Source organism: Phytophthora sojae (genome assembly GCF_000149755.1).
Source record: "Phytophthora sojae unplaced genomic scaffold PHYSOscaffold_5, whole genome shotgun sequence".
In the NCBI taxonomy this organism is placed as follows: Eukaryota; Oomycota; class Peronosporomycetes; order Peronosporales; family Peronosporaceae; genus Phytophthora; species Phytophthora sojae.
In genome coordinates, this window is record NW_009258119.1 from 5,779,421 (window position 1) to 5,805,084 (window position 25,664).

The following is a 25,664-nucleotide window of genomic DNA, read 5'->3' on the forward strand; positions in this document are numbered from 1 at the left end:
AGAAGCGGACTCAAGCGGAGGGCAAACGTCTGAAAGAAGGCATCGACATCAACAAGGGACTCCTTGCACTGGGAAATGTTATCAGCGCGTTGGGTGACGACACGAAGAGAGGAAAGGTGCACGTCCCCTATCGTGACTCGAAGCTGACGCGTATGCTCCAGGATTCGTTGGGTGGTAACAGCCGGACGCTCATGCTGACGTGTGTGAGCCCTGCCGACGTCAACTTCGAGGAGACGCTGAATGCGCTCAAGTATGCCAACCGAGCCAGGAACATCCAGAACAAGCCCGTTGTGAACCGTGATGAAGCTTCAGCGATGACGATGGAGCTCCGCCGCCAGGTGCAAATGCTTCAGATGGAGGTGCACCGACTTCGCAACCCGGGACTATCGGAAAGCGAACTAAAGATGGAGAGTGTGGGGACGAACTTCATCGGAATGGCAAGCGACTTCGACTCGTTCGGCAATCTTCGAACGCGTGCAGAGAACGCTGAAAACGAGGTGGCTCGACTGACGGCTGAGCTGAAACGCGGTAAGAGCCAACTCGATCACCTGAAGGAAGAGATGATTGCGGCTCAAGCAGAACGCGACTACTTGAGGCTCTGTGTTGAAGAAAGCGCGGGCGGAAGTTCAGTGTCGCCGGAGGAGCGGGAATCCAAGTCCAATGTTCTGAAGGACCAGTTGCGAACCATCTGCGAGTTGCAAGAAAAACTTCGAGCGACTGAGCGAGAGCGTGACAATGCTATGATGAGCTTTCCTGGGTCTGTTAGTAGCGGCAGCAGCGGAACCCGACCGTCGACTGCTCCAGCGTTTGCCCTGCCTTCACTCGCGGAGGTTGATACTAAGGTGGGTAACGAGCTGCTTGAACGAGCAGAAAAGGAGATCGAAAGGGAAACTGCACTTCTCAACAAGTTGAAAGGAGGAGAAAGCGGTGATGATGCTGGTGGTGACAGCGACGGTAGTGGAGCCGATGGGGATGGCTCGGCAGACGGCATGGAAGTTGAGGAAGAAAACCAAGAGGAGGCCGATCGTATGCGTGTGTTCCAGCGTCGTCAACGCCACCTTGGCGAGTCGGTCCAGGATCTCGCCCATGACATTTCCCTGAAGGAGCAGCTTGTGCAGAATATCCGCCAGGCCCAGGAAAACTACGATCGAATGAAGAGCTTTTATGAGCAGAAGATGGCAGAAATGGTGGAGGAGGTCCGCGCAGCCCAGGTGGATCGTGATCGCCTTGTTGATGAGATCCAGCAGATCGAAAAGAAGGCTGCTGCTGAAGGTGACACGTCTGGTGGAAATGGAAGGCTAGCGAAGCTATCACGAGACCTGAAGGTGAAAGAGGAAGAGCTTCAGGCCCTGCGCAAAAAGCAAAACGATATCAATCGCTTCATGAACCAGAAGAAAAAGAACGAGACCCAGCTACGCGTACTGAACTCGGAGATCAGCAACATGAAGCGCCAAAAGGTGGATCTGGTGAAGAAAATGAACGAGGAGAGAAAGCGATACGAAGAAGAAGCTAAACAGCGTCGCCGTGAAATCATGAGCCTCAAGCGCAGCCAGCAGCGGGACAAGCAGCAAATTCAACGCTTGGGGTCGCAGAAGGATGCCCAAGAGCGGGTGCTGAAGCGCAAAATCGAAGAGGCATCAGCCGTGAAGCAGCGCCTCAAACGCCAGGAACAACTGACGGCCCAAGCTAGAAAACAAAATGCTACGTATGGTCGTAAGAAAACTGCTGGGGCGAATCGTGCTGATCGTGATGCGAAGTGGTTGTCCGAGGAGGTGAAGAAGCGTGCAGAGGAACAGCAGAAGCTGGAGCAGTTGCAGAAAGAAAGAGAGGCTGTGGCGAAGGAGATGGAGGCGCTGTATGCGCAGCGTGACAAGCTTGAAAAGGAGGTTAAGAGTTCTATTTCGTCTCAGACGAACATTCGCGACGTGCTCACGTCGCCTATGCAAAACTCGCCGCTTAGCCGACGCAATAGCGGACGCCAGGAGCAGCAGCTGACGCCTGCGGAGGAGCAATTGCTCTATGACTTGGAGGAACGTATCGAGGCCTGCCAAGCGCAACTGGAGTACAAGGAAGAGAAAATTTCTGAGATTTCAGACGATGTACGGGTTGTGGATGGAGGCAACGCGTTGGCCAAAATCGAGACGACGCAGTCACTGCCTGAGGCACGAACTCTCTTGAAAATGCTCTTCGGAATGGCGGTTGACGTGAAGAAGCAAGACCAGCGTAAGGAGCAAGAGCTGACCAAGCAGCAGGTGGAAATGGCAGAGCTTACCCGCCATCTTGAGCAGGAACGAGAGAAGACTTTGCAGATTAAGCAGAGTTACGAAGAGTCCCTGCAACGCGTGGTGAACGGTGGGATGAATGACGATGAGTCTTCACCAGCGCAGGAGCCACTAGACGAACGCAGCCGCATCCTGTTATCTGTCTCCGAAGAGAGAAACTCCGTGCTGAGAAAGAAATGCGAAGAGCTGGAAACTATCTCGCGGACGATCGATCAGGAAAAGCAGTCAGTTGAAGCTAGGCTGCAGCAGGAACAGGAGGATCTTGCTGCGAGCCGAGAGCGCGTTCGGTATTTAGAAACAAAACTGAAAAAGTTGAGCAAGGTGGCTGTAGGAGCTAGCCAGACTCCACGCCGTTCACGCATTCCTGTTTCGGGGCCGAGCAAGCTCAGTGCACCATCGCAGCAGGCACAATCAGGACCGGCTTCCTGGGCTAACGAGTTTGACGACGATGAAGATATGGGCACCGACGACAACGACGCTGACCAGGACGGCAGCGAAGATGTTCCTATGCGCAGTGACGAGGATGAAAATGCTCAGTCTTCTCGTTCATTCGGGCAAGACCGGCGCCGGTTTAGAATGGAGTTGGAGAGTGTGGGTGGTAGCACGGAATTTTCGTCGGTGTCATCGCAAAAGGGTCGCATTTCGCAGCGCCGTTCCGGAAATGAAGAGAGCGAGGGCCATGGAGACGATGGGGGCGACGACGCGACCAAGGAAGACTCACCGCACATGGGCAGCGACGATTCTTCGTCTGCCACCAACTCCATCTTCTCGCGTTTGTCAAACCCTACGAACTTCACGGGTATTCACAAGAACCGCGTGCGGGAAAGTGCCTCAAAGCGCGAGATTCTGCAGAGCCGCTCGGAGCGTAATCGCTCGAGGCGCTTGAAAGACAAGGGCCAGCTCAAGCGATCTGCAAACACGCCGACGGAGCAGTATGTTGGAACTCCTGGGGGCTTCAAGAACCCGCCGTCGTTGAAGAGCAATTCGGTTCTGGAGGTGCTTGCCAACATGAAACGAGAGAACGAGTCCGAGCAGTACGTCAGCTCGTCTGGATTGCGACAGCCGATGTCCTTCGTGACGACAGACCGTCCGCGTGACTACAGTAGTGACGACACTGAACTTGTTGGAGCTTCCAGTACGATGCCCCCTCCAGCTCCACAGACTGATGTCTACTCTCGCCTTGCAGGCCAGTACACGGCCTCTGCCAAGAGCAAGCGCCAGCACGCAACGACTCCTGCTCGTCGCGACAAGGCGGATGACGTGGAAGGCGCAGTCAAGGCTGGGCTGCAGGGGATCGAGCTGGAAGACGACGCCTATCTCATAGACCATCACGGAAGCGAGGATGCCAACTACACCGGCAGCGAGGACGACTCCAACTACGACCCACTCCTCGGTGGCGAGAGCCTAATCAAGCAGGTCCACGACGATTACCGGGAGCGCCTTGCGCAGCGAAATGCCGATGCTGGAAGCTAAGCATCATTCATAGCGATGGGGCATGCCCCGCCAACTTGGTGCTCCTCACCCATGACAAGTGAGGACGCACTGTTTCCATGCGGCCCGCATGCGAACTCAACCGCAGGCGCAGCGCTCACGCAACGCGTTTTAGATGAACAGACAAGAGAACCATCCCGTCAAGTAGGGTGCAACAGCAACACGGGCAACCAATAAAAAAGTGATCGATGCTCATGGAACATGCAAAATAAGGTACTACGAACGTCCGTCCAACTCATATGCAGCACGCAAATCCAGACAGCGAAGGAGCATCGCAGTAAGCGAGCGAGAAGCTCACGCAGCGTCCAGAATCTCTTGCTTAAGGGAGAGATACTGCTGGTACGTGAGCTTGTGGATCGAGCTGCGGTAGCGCGTGACCTTGACGGTCTTGAGCATGTCCTGCGTGACGCTGCGGCGGTAGCCCGCCTTCCTCATGAGAGACGTGACGGTCTCCGTGTGCGTCCAGCCCTGCTCACGAGCCACTTGCGGCAGGTACGTGGCGCTGTACTCGTTGCCGCGCGAGTCGCTGAAGTCGATGATGATCCCGTGCGTGCCGATCTGGTCCCAGTACGTAACCAGTTAGGGAAAGCTTTAAGAAGACAGAGCTAAAAGCTAGAGTCCACCGACCTCCCAGTCGTCGAAGCTCTCGGCGTCCTGGTAGTCGATGAGCAGCGACACGGAGCAGTGCAGGCGGTGCAGCTCCTGCGGCCCGATGGGGTCGAAGCGGCGGTCGCGCAGCGCGCTCTTGAACGTGAAGTCGCGCAGGTTGCGCAGCCGCGTGGGCGCCAGCGTGCCGATGCAGCCGCGCAGGTGGGTGCCGCCCTGCTCCTCGATCTCCCACGTCACGAACAGCGGGCTGGCCCGGGGTGGACAGCCACACCAAAACCAAAGTACGCACGCACCCACACGACACCTTATTAGCGACATGTTTTGCTGGGACTCCGTCTTATTATAGAGCTGACAAGAAGACAGAGAACGATACGCACTATTCCTGCAGCACGTCGAAGCGGGGCGTGGGCTCAGCGCCGCCGTCGAAGTGCGACTGCAGCGTGTCGAAGCAGTACACGACCATCGCGGCGCTCGCCATGTTCGCGGCGCTTGGATCTAATGAAGAGGAAGAAAGATGCAAAAATAATTTAAACCAATGAGAAGGGGTCGAAAACACTATCCGAACTTAGCAATCGAGTCAGCCACAATAAGTTCGCACCCTGACACCCGTTTTTGTTGGTCGTAAGCGAATTTTCCATCTCAGCTGGCCACAGGATGTGGAGGTATCTGCACTAGCGCTGCGTTGGTGTCGGCGGCATTTAGGCCCGCAAATGCATGTTGTACGAAGTGTCTTGCGACCGACGGCTTCCAGCGTCGTGGCCCCGCTCACTGCAGCTTTCATCGGCGCCAAAAGAATCGCGTTCTTTCGCGAGTTTTTTTTTGTGCAGATCGATCAACGATCTTGCGTTGAGTTTACGGGCAGCAGCTGGCCGGCCGTCGTTGACTCACTCAAGGTTCTCTGTCGGCTCCCGCAGGCAAAGCCCGCATGGCGATCTCGTGCATCCGCCGAGGTACGGATGCATAAGAAGAAGACCGCGCGAGATGTGGGCTCCTCTGGCATGGGCCTGGGCGAGGCGAGCTGCCCTTGCCCGTGAGTCAGACCCTACACTCCACGACAAAAAGATATGGACACCACCAAAAGTGGCTGTAACTTCGTCATTTTTTATCGTTTTAAGGTGCGGTTTGGACTAGAGTTGCAGCCGATGGGGTTTGTCGCCCCATACAAAGTCCAAGTTGTATCATTTGTAAGGGGTTTTGGTTAATATAGGATTTTGTATGGGGATTAGCTGTCCATAAGTTTTGTCACCTGGGCAGAACCAGTGTTTGTATGTGAGCTACCTGAAGAAGCGCAAAAGCGCGCGTGTTAGCAGCGTGCAGATCTTTATCAGCGTGTTCTGCAACTCTAGTCCAAACCGCACCTTAAAACGATAAAAAATGACGAAGTTACAGCCACTTTTGGTGGTGTCCATCTCTTTTTGTCGTGCGTGGAGTGTTGGCGCCGACACCCAGCAGCTGGGGGCCCGGCAGGAAAGACGTTCACCGGCTCCGCTTCCTGCCGCCTTGACACGGCCGCCGCGTTACGATCACCAGGAGCAGCTGGGGGCTCAATTCAATCACGGCCCGCGGAATACTGGCACCGTATCGCCTTCATAGATGTGCAGGACACCTGGGCGGGTGGGTGAGTCACGTCGGCGTCGGCGCATGACGAGGACGCGACCGACGCTGGGTGCTTGCTCGGGACACCCCGCTGCTTGTACGATGATGTTTGCACAAATGAGTGGGGGATTTTACTGCATTTACATGAGGCGCGGCCCCTAAGCTAGCCTTGCCTGACCTTATAACTATCGGTTGGGAATGAACAGGTGCTGCCCCTAATCTGTCCGTGCTCCGTGGCGAATGCACACGCCTCGACGAACGGCGCCCTTGTTGCAGCCGGCTTCCCGGCAGCGCCGGCCGCCGCCGTGCGAGACGCACAGGTGGCCGCCCACCGCGCTCTTGGTGCACCCGACGACTTCGCATCTCCGGCCGCCGCCGTGTGCGATGCAGAGACCGCCCTTGAGCGCCGTCTTGGAGCAGTTGGGCGCGCTGCAGCGCTTGCCGCCGCCGTGCGCGGAGCAGAGCCCGCCGGCCAGAGCGGACTTGGAGCAGCCTTCCTCGCGACAGCGCTTGCCACCCCCGTGGGCGATGCAGTAGCCGCCCTCCTTGGCGCTCTTGACGCAGCCCTCGTTGCGGCACCGCCGGCCGCCGCCGTGCGAGATGCAGAAGCCGCCCGTCTTGGCGCACTTGCGGCACTCGGGCACTTTGCAGAGGCGACTGGGCTTGTGGAACTCGCAGAAGGCGCCGAAGAGGCTGTTGGCCGTGCGGTAGCAGTTCTTCTTGGAGCAGATGACGCCACCCGCGGGCGTGGGGAGGCCCAGCGCGTTGGGCACGGGCTGGTACTGCTGCGGAGGCTGCATCTGCACTGGCATGTGCATCGGCTCCTGCGGCGTGTCCGGGTTCGTGATGAAGCTCAGGCTCATGCGCTCGCGCAGCACGGGCGTGGAGACCGTGGAGGCCTCGCTGGGCGTGGTGGACGCGACGCTCGTGGTGTCCGACTCGGGCGTCGGGAAGCTCAGCGCGAGCTTCTTGGGCTCGAAGGCCGGCGGGTGGCACAGCTCGAGCGGGAACTGCGGGCGGTGGTGCATGACCCCGCGCAGCAGCGAGTCCGTGAGCTGGAACATGCTTTCAGTATTTCGAGTCCGAGTTAACGCGGTGTGGTGCAGTACAGTGCGGATACGCCTGTGGCCGAGACTTGGCGAGTTCGATTGTGGTGTGACGGAGACCGCCGCCGCGAGAATACCAAATCAGGGGCAGAAGATGGACGGAGCCATTGTTCAGATCCTAAGCAAGCGCGCGAGCGAGGTTGCGGCAGATGTCTCCCGGCCATGCGGCGATCACGGTCAAGGCTCGACTCACGAGCGCGGATGCGTGACCGCCAAAGACTGCGCCGTGGCCCGTCTGAGCGGCCGGATGCCCAGGCTGCTACCAATGAGTTTTCGTACCTCACGACCTCAATACTGCAGTATTCTCAAACTTTAACGAGGCATTATTGTGTATGGAAACACCATGAGGCACGCACACTTATATAGACTAATGTAAGGGATGAGGGCGTCTCAGGCTGCCTCTCCAATAATTTCTTGCAGACAGTGTCCCTCAGTGCTGCGCTGCGCCACCTTCGATCGCGTAGTTGCTAAAGCGACCGTAACGGGGACCCTTTGCGCTTCAAGCTGCAAGATGTCCTTGGGCCGCGTACCTGACGAAATACTGGTCCTACTGCGAACGCAATCAGAAACTCGAATCTACCGCTGTCACTACTGTAGCTTTCTCCATGCGTCTTCGAGCGTCAGGTTCGACTGACCACCAGCATGTTCCTGGATGTCATTCGTGTGGTTGCTGTTATAATAGCTGCTATCCTACTCCTCAATTGTAGCTCTATTAGAGAACGTAGGTCTAGCTCTCGCTCGTGTCGAAGATAATATTGCTCTGTAGTCAACTTTGGTCTGTCCGGAGCCTAAAGCAACGCTACAGCGATGCCTCGCTGCTCAAGTCGCGGTGGGCGTGAAAGCGGTAGCAACCAGAGCTGGCTTCGAGTTTTAGTGGCATTTGCCACGGCCTTTGGTGGTACTGAAATCTCGCGTTGGGGTTTTCATAGGGATGTAGCGACAGTGGTGGATTTATGATGCGCCGTTGCTTTCAGGGGAGTTGTCTATACTACTTTCTCAAACGAACATTGCTACAGGTAAGAAGTCTTGCACTTTTAACAAACAGCGTATCAGGATGGTATACGTACGTACAAATGTACCATGTAATGGTGTCAATATGTAGCCGATTTGGGGGATGACTAGTGCGTGTATTCCACACTTAGACTCTCAATTATCTTCTGTATTGATGTCTACTCAACTGCGATGGCTGTCAACTTTGTTATGAGCACTGTTGGTGGAGCAAGGAGCCACACACTCTTGGGTTCAGCCTGAATTTCTTCCGTGAAATGAGGCGCTCTCAGCAATCTTTAATGAGGTATTTCGATCTTTTTATGTAATAACGCCTCATTGGTAGCAGCCTACCGGCTTGCAAGCTTCGCTGACTGGCCAGGCGGAGGAGCGAGCACATGGGCGCTTTGCAGCAGGATGTAAGCAGCATGACGGCCAAAAGCTGGCGCTCAAGAGGCTGTCGTGCCAGCTTGCGCGCGCCACTTGGCGGCATCGAGCATCTTTCGTGCAGCATGTACCTGTACAAATTTTCTTAGCCCGACTGAGACTCTATCTAACTTGCCTGGAAAGCCCCGCTCGAAAGAGGACTTGAACTTGCCGCGTGCTGCTTGATTCCCGCCCGCTTGGAGGCGGACTCGCAGGCCTGCCTTCTTTGCGGCCGGGGATTTGTATATCATGCGGTACCCGATGCAGGTGCCCCCCACGAAGGAAGGCGGCGACGAGTGCTCTATGGCAGGCAGGCAGCGCTCGGTCATAGTGAGCACCATGTTATTACAGTATGTGTACTATCCGAAGTCCAGTCCTGGCGTGCTGGTGCTTTTAGTGTTGCGGCCGCAAGGTCGGCGGTCTCACACCCACCAAGTCTCCGTGTTGATCGGCGACTTGACTTGAGACCGACTCGGCGGGGGCGAAAAAGAATCGTTGACTCAATGCAAAACAGCTGCGGGCTCCCTACGCGAACGTTACGACGTGACTTACATGTACGTTGTCGGGTCGAGCATGCATGAGGCGCCGCTGAGTCCACAGCGCCTGCCACCGCCACCACTCGAGGAGAAAATCGCCAGAGCCGGTCGGGCACGCGCGAGAGTATCCGGACCCACGAGCGGACAATGCGCGCGGAGCTGCTCGTCGATGCCGCCGCCGCCGCGTGGATTTGTCTGCACGCGCTGAGGCAGGCAACGAGCGCGGCAGTCACGAACCACTTGATGGTGGACGGCGGGCGGGTCTGGTCCTGGTCCCAGCGGTGCCACTGCTTGCAAGTGCGTAGTGGCCGTCGGCGTTCGGCCACTGGCCGAACGCCGGCCATGACACCCAACTGACATAACTCGACGTTAGTCGGTGAAGGCGCTACATACTGCCCACGAAGTCCATTGGAAAGGCAGGCAGCCAGAGCTCACCAGCAAGAGCCACAGTCACTCTCACGGTGTTTGTATCTCTCTCTCTTTTCAAAGGATGGCAAGCCTGGCAACCTTTACTCCCACGAGCGGACACCACCAGCTGCAAGCCCGGGTACAGTACTGTACGCTACGTCACAATTGAGCTTCAGCTGGTCAACATACTGAAAGCAAGACGATGTCGACCTCGCCACGTCGCGCTCGCTCGCACCGCATGATCACGAGAAAATGCGGCCGCCGATTATCATCAAGGCGCGGCGTCGTGTGGGGGCCTCGAAAGCACTGTACGCGGCTCGGCTCGGTGAATGGCTTCACGGCGGCGCGTGCAAGGATAACATCACGATGCAGCAATGCTGCCAGCATCATCGATGCTGTACATGTGTACCTCGTGAAGGCCATGGCGGTGTTGGTGGAGCACCGCACTGGCCAATGGACAATTGTGGACGATATGGATCGGACCCCTTTCATTTTACAGCGCGAGCATATTTGCGGTAAACCGTAACCGATAAAAGGGGGGGGGGCTGCATATAGCAAGGATACTTGTGGGCCACGAGCTTCCTGAAAGCATGGTGCACGAGCAGATCCACCACCGCCGCAGGATATTGGTTTACCACCGAGGACAGTATCCATGATGAGGCTCTTCAACGTGAGCCTGCAGTGTATCGCTACGACTAGGTGCACATCGGCGACAACACGCGCGAATTCATACGTACATCCAGTGCATGTCATGCACTTTGTTGAGCGGATCCAGCGCTGCCGCGATCTTGCTTTCGGTGTGGACGAACGGCGGACAGCAGCCGGCGACTCCCAAGCAAGAGCCGCAGAATTCGGCATTGTGCGGCTCTCGTGAGTCGCTAGGAGTCCCATGGCCTTTCAAAAGATCGGCGAGGACAAAGGTGCTCGCCGCTGCCAGACAGTCGAGAATTGGTCTGCAAGAACTTGCCCCTGGGTTTGCATCTTACTACAGTGCAGCGCGCGGTCATGACGTTGGTCTCCTACGGGAGCGAAAACCCCGACTGCGTCAAGGTCGAGCAGCCCGATGCAGCGCTGTCTTCTGCTCACTCCACTACCAAAAGATGGAGGAAGCTGGCGCTGATCACAGCAGGAACAGCCCTTTGCGTCGGCAGCGCCCTCGCCACGTACCAAGGCTGGAGCTCCTACCTCACCGACGCAACAGTTGCTGCGAACCGAGCTTCTGCGCCGAGCGGGATGTTCCTGGAGAGCCAATACACGTCGGAAGTCAAACCCGACGTGACGCTGCTTACCTCGGGCCAGGAGATCATGCTCCGCGTGCGCGGGAAGAACAACCTGTGCGTCGACGACGGAGGCGGCTGGACGGCCGCGTCGTCCAAGTTCACCAACAAGCCATGCAACCCGAACAGCCCCAACCAGGTCTTCAAGTACATCTCCACCTCAAAGCAGTTCGCCAGTGTCTACAAGACCGGGCTGTGCATCGACGATGGCGGGTCGACCACGGCTTCGGGATCAAAGGCACAGCTGAACAAGTGCGACGCCAATAGTCAGAACCAGTGGTTCGTCATGAACACCAAGACGCTGATGCTAAAAAACCCAGCCAAGAACAATTTGTGCTTCGACGACGGTGGCGGCGCCACGACTGGGTCCACCAAGTACGTGCTGTGGACCTGTGACAATAACAATCCCAACCAGCACTTCGAGGTGCTGTCCCGTGCTGCTATGGCGGCCGAGAAGAAGCAGAAGGCGGGGACGACCATGTACGATCTCATGGTCTCCGGCCAGGAGATCATGCTTCGCGTCCGTGGCAAGACCAACCTGTGTGTCGACGATGGAGGGAGCTTCACCGCATCCACGACCAAGTTCACGGACATGCCATGCAACCCGAACAGCGTGAACCAGGTATTCAAGTACAATATCAAGACGGGCGGCCTCGAGAGCATCAACAAGCCAGGTCTGTGCATTGACGACGGTGGAGCGTTGAGTGCGGGTGCAGCGACGTCGCGTCTGTGGTACTGCGATATCAACAACCAGAACCAGTGGTTCGACATGGATGAATCCACACTCATGATGAAGAACCCGGTGAAGGACAACTTGTGCCTTGACGACGGAGGAGGCACGAGAGCTGGAGCAACCAAGGTCACCATGGGGTCCTGCGACAACAACAGTCCGAACCAGCACTTCGAAGTGCTCTCACGTGCTGCGTTGCTTGAGGAGAAGAAGAAGACGGGGTCCACTCCGTACGATCTGCTCTTGTCCGGCCAGGAGGTCATGTTCCGTGTTCGTGGTAAGAGCAACCTCTGCGTTGACGATGGCGGCGGGTGGAGTGCTGCGGTGTCGACCTTTGTGGACAAACCGTGCAACCCCAACAGCCCCAACCAGGTCTTCAAGTACAACATCAGGACGCTTGAGTTCGAGAACGTTAACAAACCTGGACTGTGTATCGACGATGGCGGCTCATTGAGTAGTGCTGGGTCTACTGCTCGTCTCGGGTACTGCGACGCCAACAACCAGAACCAATGGTACGTACTGGACGAGTCGACGCTGATGCTGCGGAACCCGATGAAGGACAATCTATGCTTCGACGACGGAGGCGGAACAGCAGCAGGAGCTTCAAAGTTTGCCACGAGAACTTGCGACAACAATAGTCCGAACCAGCACTTCGAGATCCTTTCGCACGTCGCAATGATCGAAGAGAAGAAGAAGAGCGTCGGAACAACTGCGTACGACGTGCTGACGTCCGGCCAAGAGGTCATGCTTCGTGTTCGTGGGAAGGCCAACCTATGCATGGACGACGGAGGCGGCTGGAGTGCTGGCGCGACGAACTTCATCGGCCAGCTCTGCGATCCGGACAGCCCCAACCAGATTTTCAAGTACAATCTCCAGACGCGCGAGTTCGAGAACGTCAACAAGCCAGGGCTCTGTATTGACGACGGTGGTTCTTGGAAGGCTGGTGGGTCGCAGGCACATCTGTGGTACTGTGATCCGAACAATCAGAACCAGTGGTTAGTCCTTGATGAGGATACGTTGATGCTGCACAACCCTACGAAGCCCGACTTGTGCCTCGACGACGGAGGAGGAGCATTCCCTGGCGACACGAATTTTGTACTGTCAAATTGCGGTGAAGACAACCCGAACCAGCACTTCGAGATCATTTCGCGTACAGATTTTGTCGAAGCACGGAGACAGAAGAGAATCGAGGCAGGAATCGACGACGACGTCGAACTTCTCAACTCCGGAGGGAAAATTATGCTTCGAGTTCATGGCAAGAACAATTTGTGTGTCGACGACGGAGGCGGTCGCTCGAACGGTGCAACGAAGTTCGTGGACCGCGCGTGCAATCCGAGCAGTCCGAACCAAGTGTTCACATACGACGCCAAGACTCGCCAGTTCAAGAGCGTGAACAAGCCGGGATTGTGCCTGGACGACGGCGGTAGCTCGAGTTCGGGCTCGGCTCAAGCGCAATTGTGGGAGTGCGACGCAAACAACCAGAACCAGTGGTTTGTACTTGACGAGGAAACCATGATGCTGCGTAATCCAGCGAAGAAGAATTTGTGTCTTGACGACGGTGGAGGCACGGCCCCGGGCGCCACGAAGTTCTGGCTGTGGACGTGCGACCCCAACAACGTGAACCAGCACTTCGAGGTCCTTTCGTACGAGAAAATGGCCGAGGAGCAGAAGCAGCGGCTGATCGCTGCTGGACGTAACAGCGACGTCGAGATTCTGAACTCGGGAGAGTCGATCATGCTTCGAGTCCGTGGCAAAGAAAATCTGTGCGTTGACGACGGAGGCGGGCGCTCCAATGGCGCTACGAAGTTTGTGGACCAACCCTGCAACCCGAACAGTATGAACCAGCTATTCACGTACGACCCGAACACGTACCAGTTCAAAAGCGCCAACAAGCCAGGGCTGTGCATGGACGACGGGGGAGGTTGGGGTGCTGGCCAAACGACCGCTCACCTGTGGGAATGCGACCCAACGAACCAGAACCAGTGGTTTGTTCTGGATGAGGACACCATGACGCTGTACAGCCCGGCCAAGGACAACTTGTGCTTCGATGACGGCGGTGGCACGACGCCAGGATCGACCAAGTATTGGCTGTGGACGTGCGATGGCAACAACCCCAACCAGCGCTTCGAAATTCTCTCTGCTGCCGCGCTGGCTGCGGAGAAGAAGAAGGCGCGGATTGCTGCGGGCAACACAGCAGTCGACATCCTCGTGTCCGGCCAAGAAATTATGCTTCGGGTTCGTGGCAAGAGCGACTTGTGTATTGACGATGGCGGCGGTCATCTGAATGGGGAAACAGACTTCGAAAACCAACTATGCGACCCGGACAGCCCCAACCAGATCTTCACTTACAACCCGATGACGCACCAATTCCAAAGCGCCAATAAACCGGGTATGTGTATTGACGACGGTGGTGGCTGGAGCTCTGCAGAGACAGCGGTTCACTTGTGGGAGTGCGACCCGTACAATCCGAACCAGTGGTTCGTCATGGACGAGGGCACATTGGTGATATTCAACCCCGCAAAAGACAACCTGTGCTTCGATGATGGCGGTGGCATGACACCAGGTGAGACAAAGTATGTGCTGTGGACCTGCGACGACAACAACCCGAACCAGCACTTTGAGGTGCTACCTCGAGCTTCAATGATAGCGGAGAAGAGGAAGCGACTCATTGCTGCGGGTGTTGACGACGACATCGACCTCCTCAACTCGGGTCAGCCTCTGATGCTTCGTGTCCGTGGTAAGGACAACCTCTGTGCGGATGACGGCGGTGGCCACTCGAATGGAGACACCAACTTCGTGAATATGCCTTGCGACCCGAACAGCCCCAACCAGATCTTCACCTACGACGCCAAGACGCACCAATTCAGGAGTGTGAACAAACCCGGTTTGTGTCTGGACGACGGTGGTGGGTGGAGTGCAGCTCAGACGACGGCGCATTTGTGGGATTGCGACCCGAACAACCAAAACCAATGGTTCATCCTGGACGAGGACAACATGATGCTCCGAAACCCTGTGAAGCCCAACTTGTGCTTCGACGATGGCGGCGGTATGACTCCTGGCACTAGTAAGTACTGGCTGTGGACTTGCGACACGGCCAACACGAACCAGCACTTTGAAATTGTGTCTCCAGCGTTGATGCCACCGCTGGTGCTGAAGGACGCAAGTGCTGTTTCAGATGGACAAACCTTAGACAACCCCGATGCCCAATACATCAAGACAATCGAATCTGGAATTAAGGTGCTGATCCGAGCGCACCAGAAGAAGAACCTCTGCCTGGACGACGGTGGAGGCCGCTCCAATGCCGAGACCAAATTTGTGTACCAACCGTGTGACCCCAACAGCCCCAACCAGATCTTCTCGTACGACGTTGACGCGAAGGAATTCCAGAGTGTGAACAAGCCTGGTCTGTGTCTAGACGACGGTGGAGGCTGGAATGCTGGAGATAGCACGGCTCACTTGTGGCAGTGCGACTCGGGCAATGAGAACCAGTGGTTCGTGACCGACCCAGACACCATGTTGTTCCACAACCCGGCGAAACCAGGACTTTGCTTCGATGATACTGGCGCTACGGAGCCCAGCAAGTCGAACTTCATTATGTGGTACTGCAACTCAGACACTCCTAACCAACAGTTTGAAGTGGTGCCTCAATGGGAGCTGCTCGGGATCACGCCGGACGTTGCGCCTCCTCCACTTCCGAAGATTGGAGACGGGCTGTGGAGCACTATTGATAATGGGAATGACGTTCTGCCACCTCCCGCTCTAAGCGACGTCCTACCGCCGGTTGTCGTGGATAATAACGGTGGCGTTGTGGGACCTACTCCGCCCAATGCTGAAGACGGAGGCTTCGACTATTCTAACGTCGTAGTGCTACGTAATGATGACAATGTTATCACCCCTCAAGTGGATTCGAGTGGTTTCGGATCGACTGGGGGTAAAGGTGCCATGACAACGACCAGCGTTAGCGACGGTGGAATTGTTGCTACTCCTGAGCCGCAACCATACAACCCGGCTACTCCTAGTCTGATCGACGGTGACAGTGTCCAACCTACTTACACCAATCCCGGGTGGAATTATGGCGGATCTACTGGCAACGCTGTTGCGATGGAGCCGACAGACAACCAAAACCCGGGATTGGAATATACCCCTACGACTCAACGCCCGATCATTGAGGACGGTGGAATCGTCGCCATCCCTCCTTCGAACGACGCGGTAGTTTCCGTGCAATCTACAGACGCAACTACTGCAGGATGGGGGGACACCCACGCCGACAGCTCTGGTCCCGCACAGGATATCTTCTCGGGCACCAGTAACCCAGACACTGCGTCAACCCCAGCGGTTGATAGTCCGACGAACCCCGACCAAGTCGGCCTGGTGGGCCCGGCAGTGCTGCCGTTCCAGGAGGACAACAACTTGCCAATCCCCAATGCTCCCGTTATCAGGAAGGCCGACTTGCCTCTGGCCAACTACGGAGACTGCGACTGGAACCTGCTGGCGCCGTCGAACGACACGCTCTTGATCATCAACAAGGACGACTCGCCGATCATCTCGGCGGCCAAGATCTTCAAGTACTTGCAGACTATCAAGGAACACGCCGACGTGGAGCACCAGGTGACGATGGACCGCTACAAGCGCACCTTCCAGTGTGCGACCGACGGCCTGAAGACGCTGGCCAAGGACGCGGTGACGAGCGACGAGTACCACGTGCTGGTGCAGTGGATGTACGACCACTGCGCGGCCGGAGCGACCGGTGTGAAGCCCGCCGAGAACCCGTCCGGATCCATCTCGGACGATGTGCTCAAGGGCGACGACGTGGCCGTGCTCGTGAACGACGACAAGATCAACCGGCAGTTCATGACCAAGCTGGACTTCTACTACGAGATCAAGAACCACTACGCGGACAAGAACGCGGAGCTGGTGGGCAACGCGGCGGTGGCCAACTTGCGGTCGTCGGAGACGCTGAAGCTGGAGAAGAAGCTGGTGGACTGCATCGAGGAGGCCTCGGAGCGCTTCGGTTACAAGCAGGACCAGACGTCCAACGAAGACCGCGAAGACCGCCTCAAGCAGGCCATCGCATGGGTGCATGACACGTGCATGGCTTCGTAAACTGAATCCGACATGAACTAACTGCAACCGAATGGGATCAGGGACGTTCGTAAGTGCGAGAGCTCAAGTTCAAATCCAAACAAAACATTGCTACAGAAAGCAAATCCCGAATAAGTTACGGGAGTTCTTACGCTATGATCTCGGTAAATTTCGAGCCGCACTAATCCGATATGTTACGTTGTGTTTCGAAAATCACGATTTGATTGGCTAGTTTTTCTATAAAAAAATGTAAGGCCGCTTAGCTCGCATCAGCACCTTTTTTTTTGAAATGAAAGATACCTATCCTCGCGCCCCTTCAGATGGCTTTGCCGCCGTTCGATGGGCTCTGCTGGAGACCGTGCAAACCACTTTCAAGTGGATCCAATCTCGGATCTTTGTACTCGCTCAGAGCGACCCTCGACCGAGGCCACGGTCACCGCACAATGATCACGAGCGGCTCAGATGGCCCGGGAAGAGTCTCCGATGGCAAGATCGCCATGCCCCCAAGAGATGTCGGATCTTGGACACCTCGGAGCTCGAAAGCTCTCCCAGCCAAGCACTGCCATTCTCACTCGTGAATTTGCCTGCTAGCTGTCACACCCCCTTCCTCCCTAGTCTTCTGTCCCCAGTCAAGTGTCGGTGTGTGTGGAGTTTGCAAGTCAGCGGTCATGTCGTTACTCTCCTACGGGAGCGACCCGGACGCCATCAAGGTCGAGGTCGATCAACATGATGCTGCGTTATCACCAACCCCGGCCCGGTCTCCCGGCAGCAAGTGGAAGAAGCTGGTGCTGGCCACGGCCGGCACCGCCCTGTGCATCGGCAGCGCCGTGGCCGCGTTCCAAGGCTGGAGCTCGTACCTGACCAAGGCAAGGATCGGCGCGGAGAGGGCAGCCGCACCCAACGGCATGTTCCTCGAGAGCCAAATCGCGTTCGACGTCAAGTCCGACTTCAGTCTGCTCAACTCGGGCCAGGAGATCATGCTCCGCGTGCGGGGCAAGAACAACCTGTGTATCGATGATGGCGGTGGCTGGGCCCCAGGCACCTCCAAGTTCACCAACAAGCCGTGCAACCCGAGCAGCCCCAACCAGATCTTCAAGTACAACGCGGCCACCAAGGAGTTCGCCAGCGTCTACAAGACCGGACTGTGCATCGACGACGGTGGCTCGTGGAACGCGGCCGGGACCAAGGCTCACCTGTGGTACTGCGACCCGAACAACCAGAACCAGTGGTTCGTCATGGACCCCAACACCCTGATGCTCAAGAACCCAGTCAAGAACAACCTGTGCTTCGACGACGGTGGCGGCGCCACGGCCGGCTCCTCCAAGTACGTTATGTGGTACTGCGACAACAACAACGGCAACCAGCACTTCGAGGTTCTGTCACGCGCTGCCGTGGCGGCCGAGAAGAAGGCGAAGGTCGGAACCACCATGTACGACCTCATGGTCTCCGGCCAGGAGATCATGTTCAAAGTGCGTGGCAAGAACAACCTCTGTGTCGACGACGGCGGCAGCTTCAACGCGGCCACGACCAAGTTCGTCGACATGCCGTGCAACCCGAACAGCGTGAACCAAGTCTTCAAGTACAGCATCAAGACGGGCGAGTTCGAGAGCGCCAACAAGCCTGGACTGTGCATCGACGACGGCGGTTCGTGGAATGCCGCCGGTACTAAAGCTCACCTATGGTACTGCGACATCAACAACCAGAACCAGTGGTTCGACGTGGATGAAACGACCATGATGTTCAAGAACCCGGTGAAGGACAACTTGTGTCTCGACGACGGAGGCGGCACCAATGCCGGTGCGACCCGATACGTCATGTGGTACTGCGACAACAACAACGGTAACCAGCACTTCGACGTGGTCTCGCGTGCTGCTCTGCTCGAGGAGAAGAAGAAGACTGGCCCTACCCCGTACGATATGCTCTTGTCTGGCGAGGAGATCATGTTCCGCGTTCGTGGCAAGAACAACCTCTGCGTTGACGATGGCGGTGGCTGGGGCGCTGCCGTGACCAAGTTCACGGACAAGCCGTGCAACCCTGACAGCCCCAACCAGGTCTACAAGTACAACATCAGGACGCTTGAGTTCGAGAACGTCAACAAGCCGGGCTTGTGTATCGATGACGGTGGCTCGTGGGACCCCGCGGGCTCTACGGCGCACTTGTGGTACTGCGACGCCAACAACCAGAACCAATGGTACGTGCTGGACGAAGCGCAGCTAATGCTGCGCAACCCGATGAAGGAGTACCTGTGCTTTGATGACGGAGGCGGCACAACCGCGGGCGCCACCAAGTTCGTCATGTGGAAGTGTGACATCAACAACGGCAACCAGCACTTCGAGATCCTCTCGCGCGCGGCCATGCTCGAGGAGAAGAAGAAGAGGCTCGGCCTGACCCCGTACGACATTCTCACGTCGGGCCAAGAGATCATGCTTCGTGTCCGTGGGAAGAGCAACCTGTGTGTCGATGATGGAGGCGGCTACACGGCTGGGGCCACCAAGTTTTCCGACCAGCCTTGCAACCCCGACAGCCCCAACCAGGTCTTCAAGTACAACGTCAAGACGCGCGAGTTCGAGAACGTTAACAAGCCGGGCCTATGCATCGACGACGGCGGTTCGTGGAACGCCGCTGGAAGCACTGCGCACTTGTGGTGGTGCGACCCGAACAACCAGAACCAGTGGTTTGTTCTTGACGAAGAGACTATGATGTTGCACAACCCGATGAAGCCCAACCTGTGCTTCGACGACGGCGGTGCCACGTCCGCGGGCGCGACCAAGTTCGTCATGTGGTGGTGCGACAACAACAACGGCAACCAGCACTTTGATATTCTGCCTAGGGCCGATGTGATTGAAGCACGGAGGAAGAAGAGGATCGCAGCTGGTATTGATGACGACCTGGATCTGCTCAACTCTGGCCAGAAGCTCATGCTGCGTGTTCGTGGCAAGAACAACCTCTGTGTCGACGATGGTGGAGGCCGCTCGAACGGTGCTACCAAGTTCAACGACCAGCCGTGTGACCCGACCAGCCCCAACCAGATTTTCACGTACGACGCGAAGACGAAGCAGTTCAAGAGTGCCAACAAGCCAGGCCTGTGCATGGACGACGGTGGCGCTTGGAACGCGGCCGGATCGCAGGCCCACCTGTGGGATTGCGACCCGAACAACCAGAACCAGTGGTTCGTGCTCGACGAAGACACCATGATGCTGAAGAACCCGGCCAAGCCCAACTTGTGCTTCGATGACGGCGGTGGCACTACGGCCGGCGCGACCAAGTTCGTCATGTGGTACTGCGACAACAACAACCCGAACCAGCACTACGAGATCCTGTCCCAGGCCAAGATGATCGATGAGCGGAAGCAGAGACTGATCGCTGCAGGCCTGGACGATGAGATCGATCTTCTGACTTCGGGCCAGCCGGTCATGCTGCGTGTCCGTGGCAAGAACAACCTCTGCGTCGACGATGGAGGAGGCCGCTCCAATGGTGCGACCAAGTTCGTGGACAAGACGTGCAACCCCAGCAGTCCCAACCAGATCTTCACGTACGACGCCAACACGCGCCTGTTCCAGAGTGTCAACAAGCCAGGCCTGTGCATGGACGACGGTGGTGGCTGGAGCGCGGCTCAAACTACTGCTCACCTGTGGCAGTGTGACCCGAACAACCAAAACCAATGGTTTGTGTGGGATGAGAACACCATGATGCTTCGCAATCCGGCCAAGAACAACCTGTGCTTTGATGACGGTGGCGGCACTACGCCCGGTGCGACCAAGTACTGGCTGTGGGGATGTGACAACAACAACCCGAACCAGCATTTCGAAGTTTTGTCTGCTGCTGCCATGGCCGCGGAGAAGAAGAAGGCCAGGATCGCTGCTGGTAACACGGCAGTCGACATTCTTGCTACCGGCCAGGAGATCATGCTCCGAGTGCGTGGCAAGAACAACCTGTGCGTTGACGACGGTGGAGGCCGCTCGAACGGCCAGACCAAGTTTGTGGATCAGCCGTGCAACCCGGACAGCCCCAACCAGATCTTCAAGTACGACTCGATGACTCACCAGTTCAAGAGTGTCAACAAGCCTGGCCTGTGCATGGATGACGGTGGCTCATGGAATGCTGCGGGCTCTCAGGCCCACCTGTGGGACTGCGACCCGAACAACCAGAACCAGTGGTTCACCATGGACGAGGACACCTTGATGCTTCGTAACCCTGTCAAGGACAACCTGTGCTTCGATGACGGTGGCGGTACTACGGCCGGTGCTACGAGGTATGTGATGTGGACCTGCGACGAGAACAACCCGAACCAGCACTTTGAAGTGCTGCCCCGAGCGATCATGCTTGCTGAGAAGAGGAAGCGCCTCATCGCGGCGGGTGTTGACGATGATGTCGACCTCCTCAGCTCGGGCCAGCCACTCATGCTTCGTGTTCGTGGTAAGGACAACCTTTGCGCCGATGATGGTGGTGGCCACTCCAACGGAGAGACCAAGTTCGAGGACCAGCCCTGCGACCCGACCAGTCCCAACCAGATCTTCACGTACGACACGGTGACGCACCAGTTCAAGAGTGTGAACAAACCCGGTTTGTGTCTGGACGACGGTGGTGGGTGGAGTGCAGCTCAGACGACGGCGCATTTGTGGGATTGCGACCCGAACAACCAAAACCAATGGTTCATCCTGGACCAGGACAACATGATGCTACAGAACCCTGTGAAGCCCAACTTGTGCTTCGATGATGGCGGTGGCACAGCTCCTGGGGCTAGTAAGTACTTGTTGTGGAATTGCGACGCAGCGAACCAGAACCAGCACTTCGAGATCATCGCGCCTGCTTCGTTGCCAGTGCCAGCGAAGAACCCCGACATTGAGCTCCTCAACTCTGGACAACCGGTCATGCTCCGCGTTCGTGGCAAGGTCAACCTCTGTGCCGACGATGGTGGTGGCCGCTCCAATGGCGAAACCAAGTTTGTGGATATGCCATGTGATCCCAACAGCCCGAACCAGATCTTCACGTACGAAGCGAAGACACGCCTGTTCAAGAGCGTTAACAAGCCTGGTCTGTGTATGGACGACGGTGGTGGCTGGAGTGCGGCCCAGACTACGGCCCACCTGTGGAGCTGCGACCCGAACAACCAGAACCAGTGGTTCACGTTGGACAAGAACAACATGCTCCGCAACCCGGCCAAGCCGAACCTGTGTTTCGACGATGGTGGTGGCATGACCCCCGGTGCTAGCAAGTACTGGTTGTGGACTTGCGACAACGCCAACCAGAACCAGCACTTCGAGATCGTTTCCCCTTCGTCGATGCCAGCGCTCAAGGTTGACAGCAATGACCTTCTCACCTCGGGCCAGCCGCTGATGCTTCGCGTCCGTGGCAAGGACAACCTGTGTGCTGACGATGGTGGTGGCCGCTCCAACGGTGAAACCAAGTTTGTTGATATGCCTTGCGACCCGACCAGTCCGAACCAGATCTTTACCTACGACGCGAAGACGCGCTTGTTTAAGAGCGTCAACAAGCCAGGCTTGTGCATGGATGACGGTGGTGGCTGGAGTGCGGCCCAGACGACGGCCCACCTGTGGAGCTGCGACCCGAACAACCAGAACCAGTGGTTCACGTTGAACAAGAACAACATGCTCCGCAACCCGGCCAAGCCGAACTTGTGCTTCGATGACGGTGGTGGCATGACTCCTGGTGCGAGCAAGTACTGGTTGTGGAACTGTGACAACGCCAACCAGAACCAGCACTTCGAGATCATCTCTCCTGCTTCGTTACCGGCGCCTGTGAAGGCGGACAGCGATCTCCTTACCTCAGGTCAGCCGCTGATGCTTCGCGTCCGTGGCAAGGACAACCTGTGTGCCGACGATGGTGGTGGCCGCTCCAATGGTGCAACCAAGTTCGTTGATATGCCTTGCGATCCCAACAGCCCGAACCAGATCTTCACGTACGACCCGAAGACCCTCCTGTTCCAGAGTGTCAACAAGCCAGGCCTGTGCATGGACGACGGTGGTGGTTGGAGCGCAGCTGAGACTACAGCTCACTTGTGGAGTTGTGACCCGAACAACCAGAACCAGTGGTTCACGTTGGACAAGAACAACATGCTCCGCAACCCGGCCAAGCCGAACTTGTGCTTCGATGACGGTGGCGGTATGACCCCCGGTGCGAGTAAGTACTGGTTGTGGACTTGCGACAACGCCAACCAGAACCAGCACTTCGAGATCATCTCTCCTGCTTCACTGCCGGCAGTGCAGCCGGCCACCGGCAGTGACCTTCTCACCTCGGGCCAGCCGCTGATGCTTCGCGTCCGTGGCAAGGACAACCTGTGTGCCGACGATGGTGGTGGCCGCTCCAATGGTGCAACGAAGTTTGTGGATATGCCGTGTGACCCGAACAGCCCGAATCAAGTCTTCACGTACGACGCAAGGACGCTCCTGTTCCAGAGCGTCAACAAGCCAGGCCTGTGCATGGACGACGGTGGTGGTTGGAGCGCAGCGCAGACGACGGCTCACTTGTGGAGTTGCGACCCGAACAACCAGAACCAGTGGTTCACGTTGGACAAGAACAACATGCTCCGCAACCCGGCCAAGCCGAACTTGTGCTTCGATGACGGTGGCGGTATGACCCCCGGTGCGAGTAAGTACTGGTTGTGGACTTGCGACAACGCCAACCAGAACCAGCACTTCGAGATCATCTCTCCTGCTTCACTGCCGGCAGTGCAGCCGGCCACCGGCAGTGACCTTCTCACCTCGGGCCAGCCGCTGATGCTTCGCGTCCGTGGCAAGGACAACCTGTGTGCCGACGATGGTGGTGGCCGCTCCAATGGTGCAACGAAGTTTGTGGATATGCCGTGTGACCCGAACAGCCCGAATCAAGTCTTCACGTACGACGCAAGGACGCTCCTGTTCCAGAGCGTCAACAAGCCTGGCCTGTGCATGGACGACGGTGGTGGCTGGAACGCAGCTGAGACTACAGCTCACTTGTGGAGCTGCGACCCGAACAACCAGAACCAGTGGTTCACGTTGGACAAGAACAACATGCTCCGCAACCCGGCCAAGCCGAACTTGTGCTTCGATGACGGTGGCGGTATGACCCCCGGTGCGAGTAAGTACTGGTTGTGGACCTGCGACAACGCCAACCAGAACCAGCACTTCGAGATCATCTCTCATGCTTCGTTGCAGGGAACCGGTCCAGTCCCCGCTCCTCCTACGCCCGGCGCTGACTACATGCAGATGATCGAGTCTGGCATCAAGGTTTTGATTCGGGCTCGCAGCAAGAACAACCTGTGTCTGGATGACGGTGGCGGCCACTCGAATGGCGAGACCAAGTTCGTGTACCAGCCGTGTGACCCCAACAGCCCGAACCAGATCTTCTCGTACGACGTCAACATGCGTGAATTCCGGAGTGTCAACAAGCCGGGTCTGTGTCTCGACGACGGTGGTGGCTGGAACGCTGGCGATAGCACGGCTCACTTGTGGGAGTGCGACCCCGGTAACATGAACCAGTGGTTCGTGACCGACGCGGACACCATGCTGTTCCACAACCCGGCGAAACCAGGCTTGTGCTTTGACGACATGGGCTCCATGAACCCGGGCCAGTCGAACTTCGTCATGTGGTACTGCGCCGCGGACAGCCCGAACCAGCAGTTCGAAGTGGTGCCTCAGTGGGAGCTGCTCGGGACGGTGCCTGACGTTGGCCCGCCTCCTCTTCCGGTGATTGACGATGGCCCGTGGACTACCATTGACAACGGTGATGATATTCTGCCGCCGCCCCCCATCGATGATGTTCTACCGCCGGTTGTCGTGGATGACAACGGATTGGTTGTGGATCCCTTGGTGCCTGCCACCGGTGATGATGACTTGCTGCCTCCCGACATCGCTCAGCCTCTCGGCCCTGACGCCAACGGTGTAGTCGTGGAGCCCGTGCGGCATGGCACTGGTGGTGATCAGTTGCCGCCTCCTGACCTCCTTCAGCCTGTCGGCCCGGACAACAACGGCCCAGTTTTGGAGCCCTTGCTGCCAGGCACTGGTGGCAATGGAGGCTTTGTGGAGCCGACACCTCCTGACATGACTGGCCCGATCTACAACCCGCCGGTTCCTGGTGGGGATGGCAGTGGCTTGATACAACCTACGGACAACACGGGAGGCTGGGAGGACACCCTTGCTCAAGACATCGACACCACCGACACCACCGGCCAAGATATCGCGACCAATCCGACAGCGCCAGACGTCTTGCCGGCGAACCCTGACCAAGTCGGCCCGGTGGGCCCGGCAGTGCTGCCGTTCCAGGAGGACAACAACTTGCCAATCCCCAATGCTCCCGTTATCAGGAAGGCCGACCTGCCGCTGGCCGACTACGGAGACCGCGACTGGAACCTGCTGGCGCCGTCGAACGACACGCTCTTGATCATCAACAAGGACGACTCGCCGATCATCTCGGCGGCCAAGATCTTCAAGTACTTGCAGACTATCAAGGAACACGCCGACGTGGAGCACCAGGTGACGATGGACCGCTACAAGCGCACCTTCCAGTGTGCGACCGACGGCCTGAAGACGCTGGCCAAGGACGCGGTGACGAGCGACGAGTACCACGTGCTGGTGCAGTGGATGTACGACCACTGCGCGGCCGGAGCGACCGGTGTGAAGCCCGCCGAGAACCCGTCCGGATCCATCTCGGACGATGTGCTCAAGGGCGACGACGTGGCCGTGCTCGTGAACGACGACAAGATCAACCGGCAGTTCATGACCAAGCTGGACTTCTACTACGAGATCAAGAACCACTACGCGGACAAGAACGCGGAGCTGGTGGGCAACGCGGCGGTGGCCAACTTGCGGTCGTCGGAGACGCTGAAACTGGAGAAGAAGCTGGTGGACTGCATCGAGGAGGCCTCGGAGCGCTTCGGTTACAAGCAGGACCAGACGTCCAACGAAGACCCCGAAGACCGCCTCAAGCAGGCCATCGCATGGGTGCATGACACGTGCATGGCTTCGTAAAGCTGATGGCACGTTCAAGTGAGCGCAAGTGGCGATGAAGATGCATGTTATGAATGCATGCCCTAGGCATGTAGCAGAATCGATGTGGATGGCCCCAAAGGGGCTTTGGTAGGCGTAGTTGAGAGTAGTTTTCATTTGCACATCCTGTTTTCACACACTAATTTGCCT

General features: G+C 57.3%; 5 protein-coding genes across 5 annotated transcripts; 2 read left to right on the plus strand and 3 right to left on the minus strand.

The window, feature by feature from the left end:
- Positions 1–4,048: 4,048 nt before the first annotated feature.
- On the minus strand, positions 4,049–4,866 carry PHYSODRAFT_286451 (hypothetical protein). Its single transcript, XM_009531632.1, has 3 exons — positions 4,760–4,866; positions 4,401–4,629; positions 4,049–4,331 (listed from the first exon to the last, which is right to left on the minus strand). The coding sequence occupies exons 1-3, from the start codon at positions 4,858–4,860 to the stop codon at positions 4,068–4,070; spliced, it is 594 nt and encodes a 197-aa protein (XP_009529927.1). The 5' UTR covers positions 4,861–4,866; the 3' UTR covers positions 4,049–4,067.
- A 1,327-nt stretch (positions 4,867–6,193) lies between these two features.
- On the minus strand, positions 6,194–7,042 carry PHYSODRAFT_506674 (hypothetical protein; the record flags this gene model as incomplete). Its single annotated transcript, XM_009531633.1, has 2 exons — positions 6,194–6,754; positions 6,785–7,042. 2 exons carry the CDS (start codon positions 7,040–7,042, stop codon positions 6,194–6,196), a joined length of 819 nt encoding a protein of 272 aa, XP_009529928.1.
- Positions 7,043–8,520: 1,478 nt separating this feature from the next.
- Positions 8,521–10,095, minus strand: PHYSODRAFT_302510 (hypothetical protein; the record flags this gene model as incomplete). The annotated part of the gene is made up of 5 exons (XM_009531634.1): positions 8,521–8,856; positions 8,930–9,011; positions 9,050–9,320; positions 9,427–9,568; positions 9,631–10,095. 5 exons carry the CDS (start codon positions 10,093–10,095, stop codon positions 8,521–8,523), a joined length of 1,296 nt encoding a protein of 431 aa, XP_009529929.1.
- Positions 10,096–10,446: 351 nt separating this feature from the next.
- On the plus strand, positions 10,447–16,551 carry PHYSODRAFT_250943 (hypothetical protein; the record flags this gene model as incomplete). Its single annotated transcript, XM_009531635.1, has 1 exon — positions 10,447–16,551. The coding sequence occupies one exon, from the start codon at positions 10,447–10,449 to the stop codon at positions 16,549–16,551; it is 6,105 nt and encodes a 2,034-aa protein (XP_009529930.1).
- Positions 16,552–17,435: 884 nt separating this feature from the next.
- Positions 17,436–25,496, plus strand: PHYSODRAFT_505939 (hypothetical protein; the record flags this gene model as incomplete). Its single annotated transcript, XM_009531636.1, has 3 exons — positions 17,436–21,277; positions 23,609–24,185; positions 24,795–25,496. 3 exons carry the CDS (start codon positions 17,436–17,438, stop codon positions 25,494–25,496), a joined length of 5,121 nt encoding a protein of 1,706 aa, XP_009529931.1.
- Between the last annotated feature and the right edge of the window lie 168 nt (positions 25,497–25,664).

Excerpts from the sequence above, each read along its gene's own strand:
- PHYSODRAFT_286451 (XM_009531632.1), bottom strand. The coding sequence starts at position 4,860 with ATGGCGAGCGCCGCGATGGTCGTGTACTGCTTCGACACGCTGCAGTCG. Across the intron at positions 4,630-4,759 it reads TTCGACGTGCTGCAGGAATA|CCCGCTGTTCGTGACGTGGG; the intron begins GTGCGTATCGTT and ends ACCCCGGGCCAG. Across the intron at positions 4,332-4,400 it reads AGAGCTTCGACGACTGGGAG|ATCGGCACGCACGGGATCAT; the intron begins GTCGGTGGACTC and ends TACTGGGACCAG.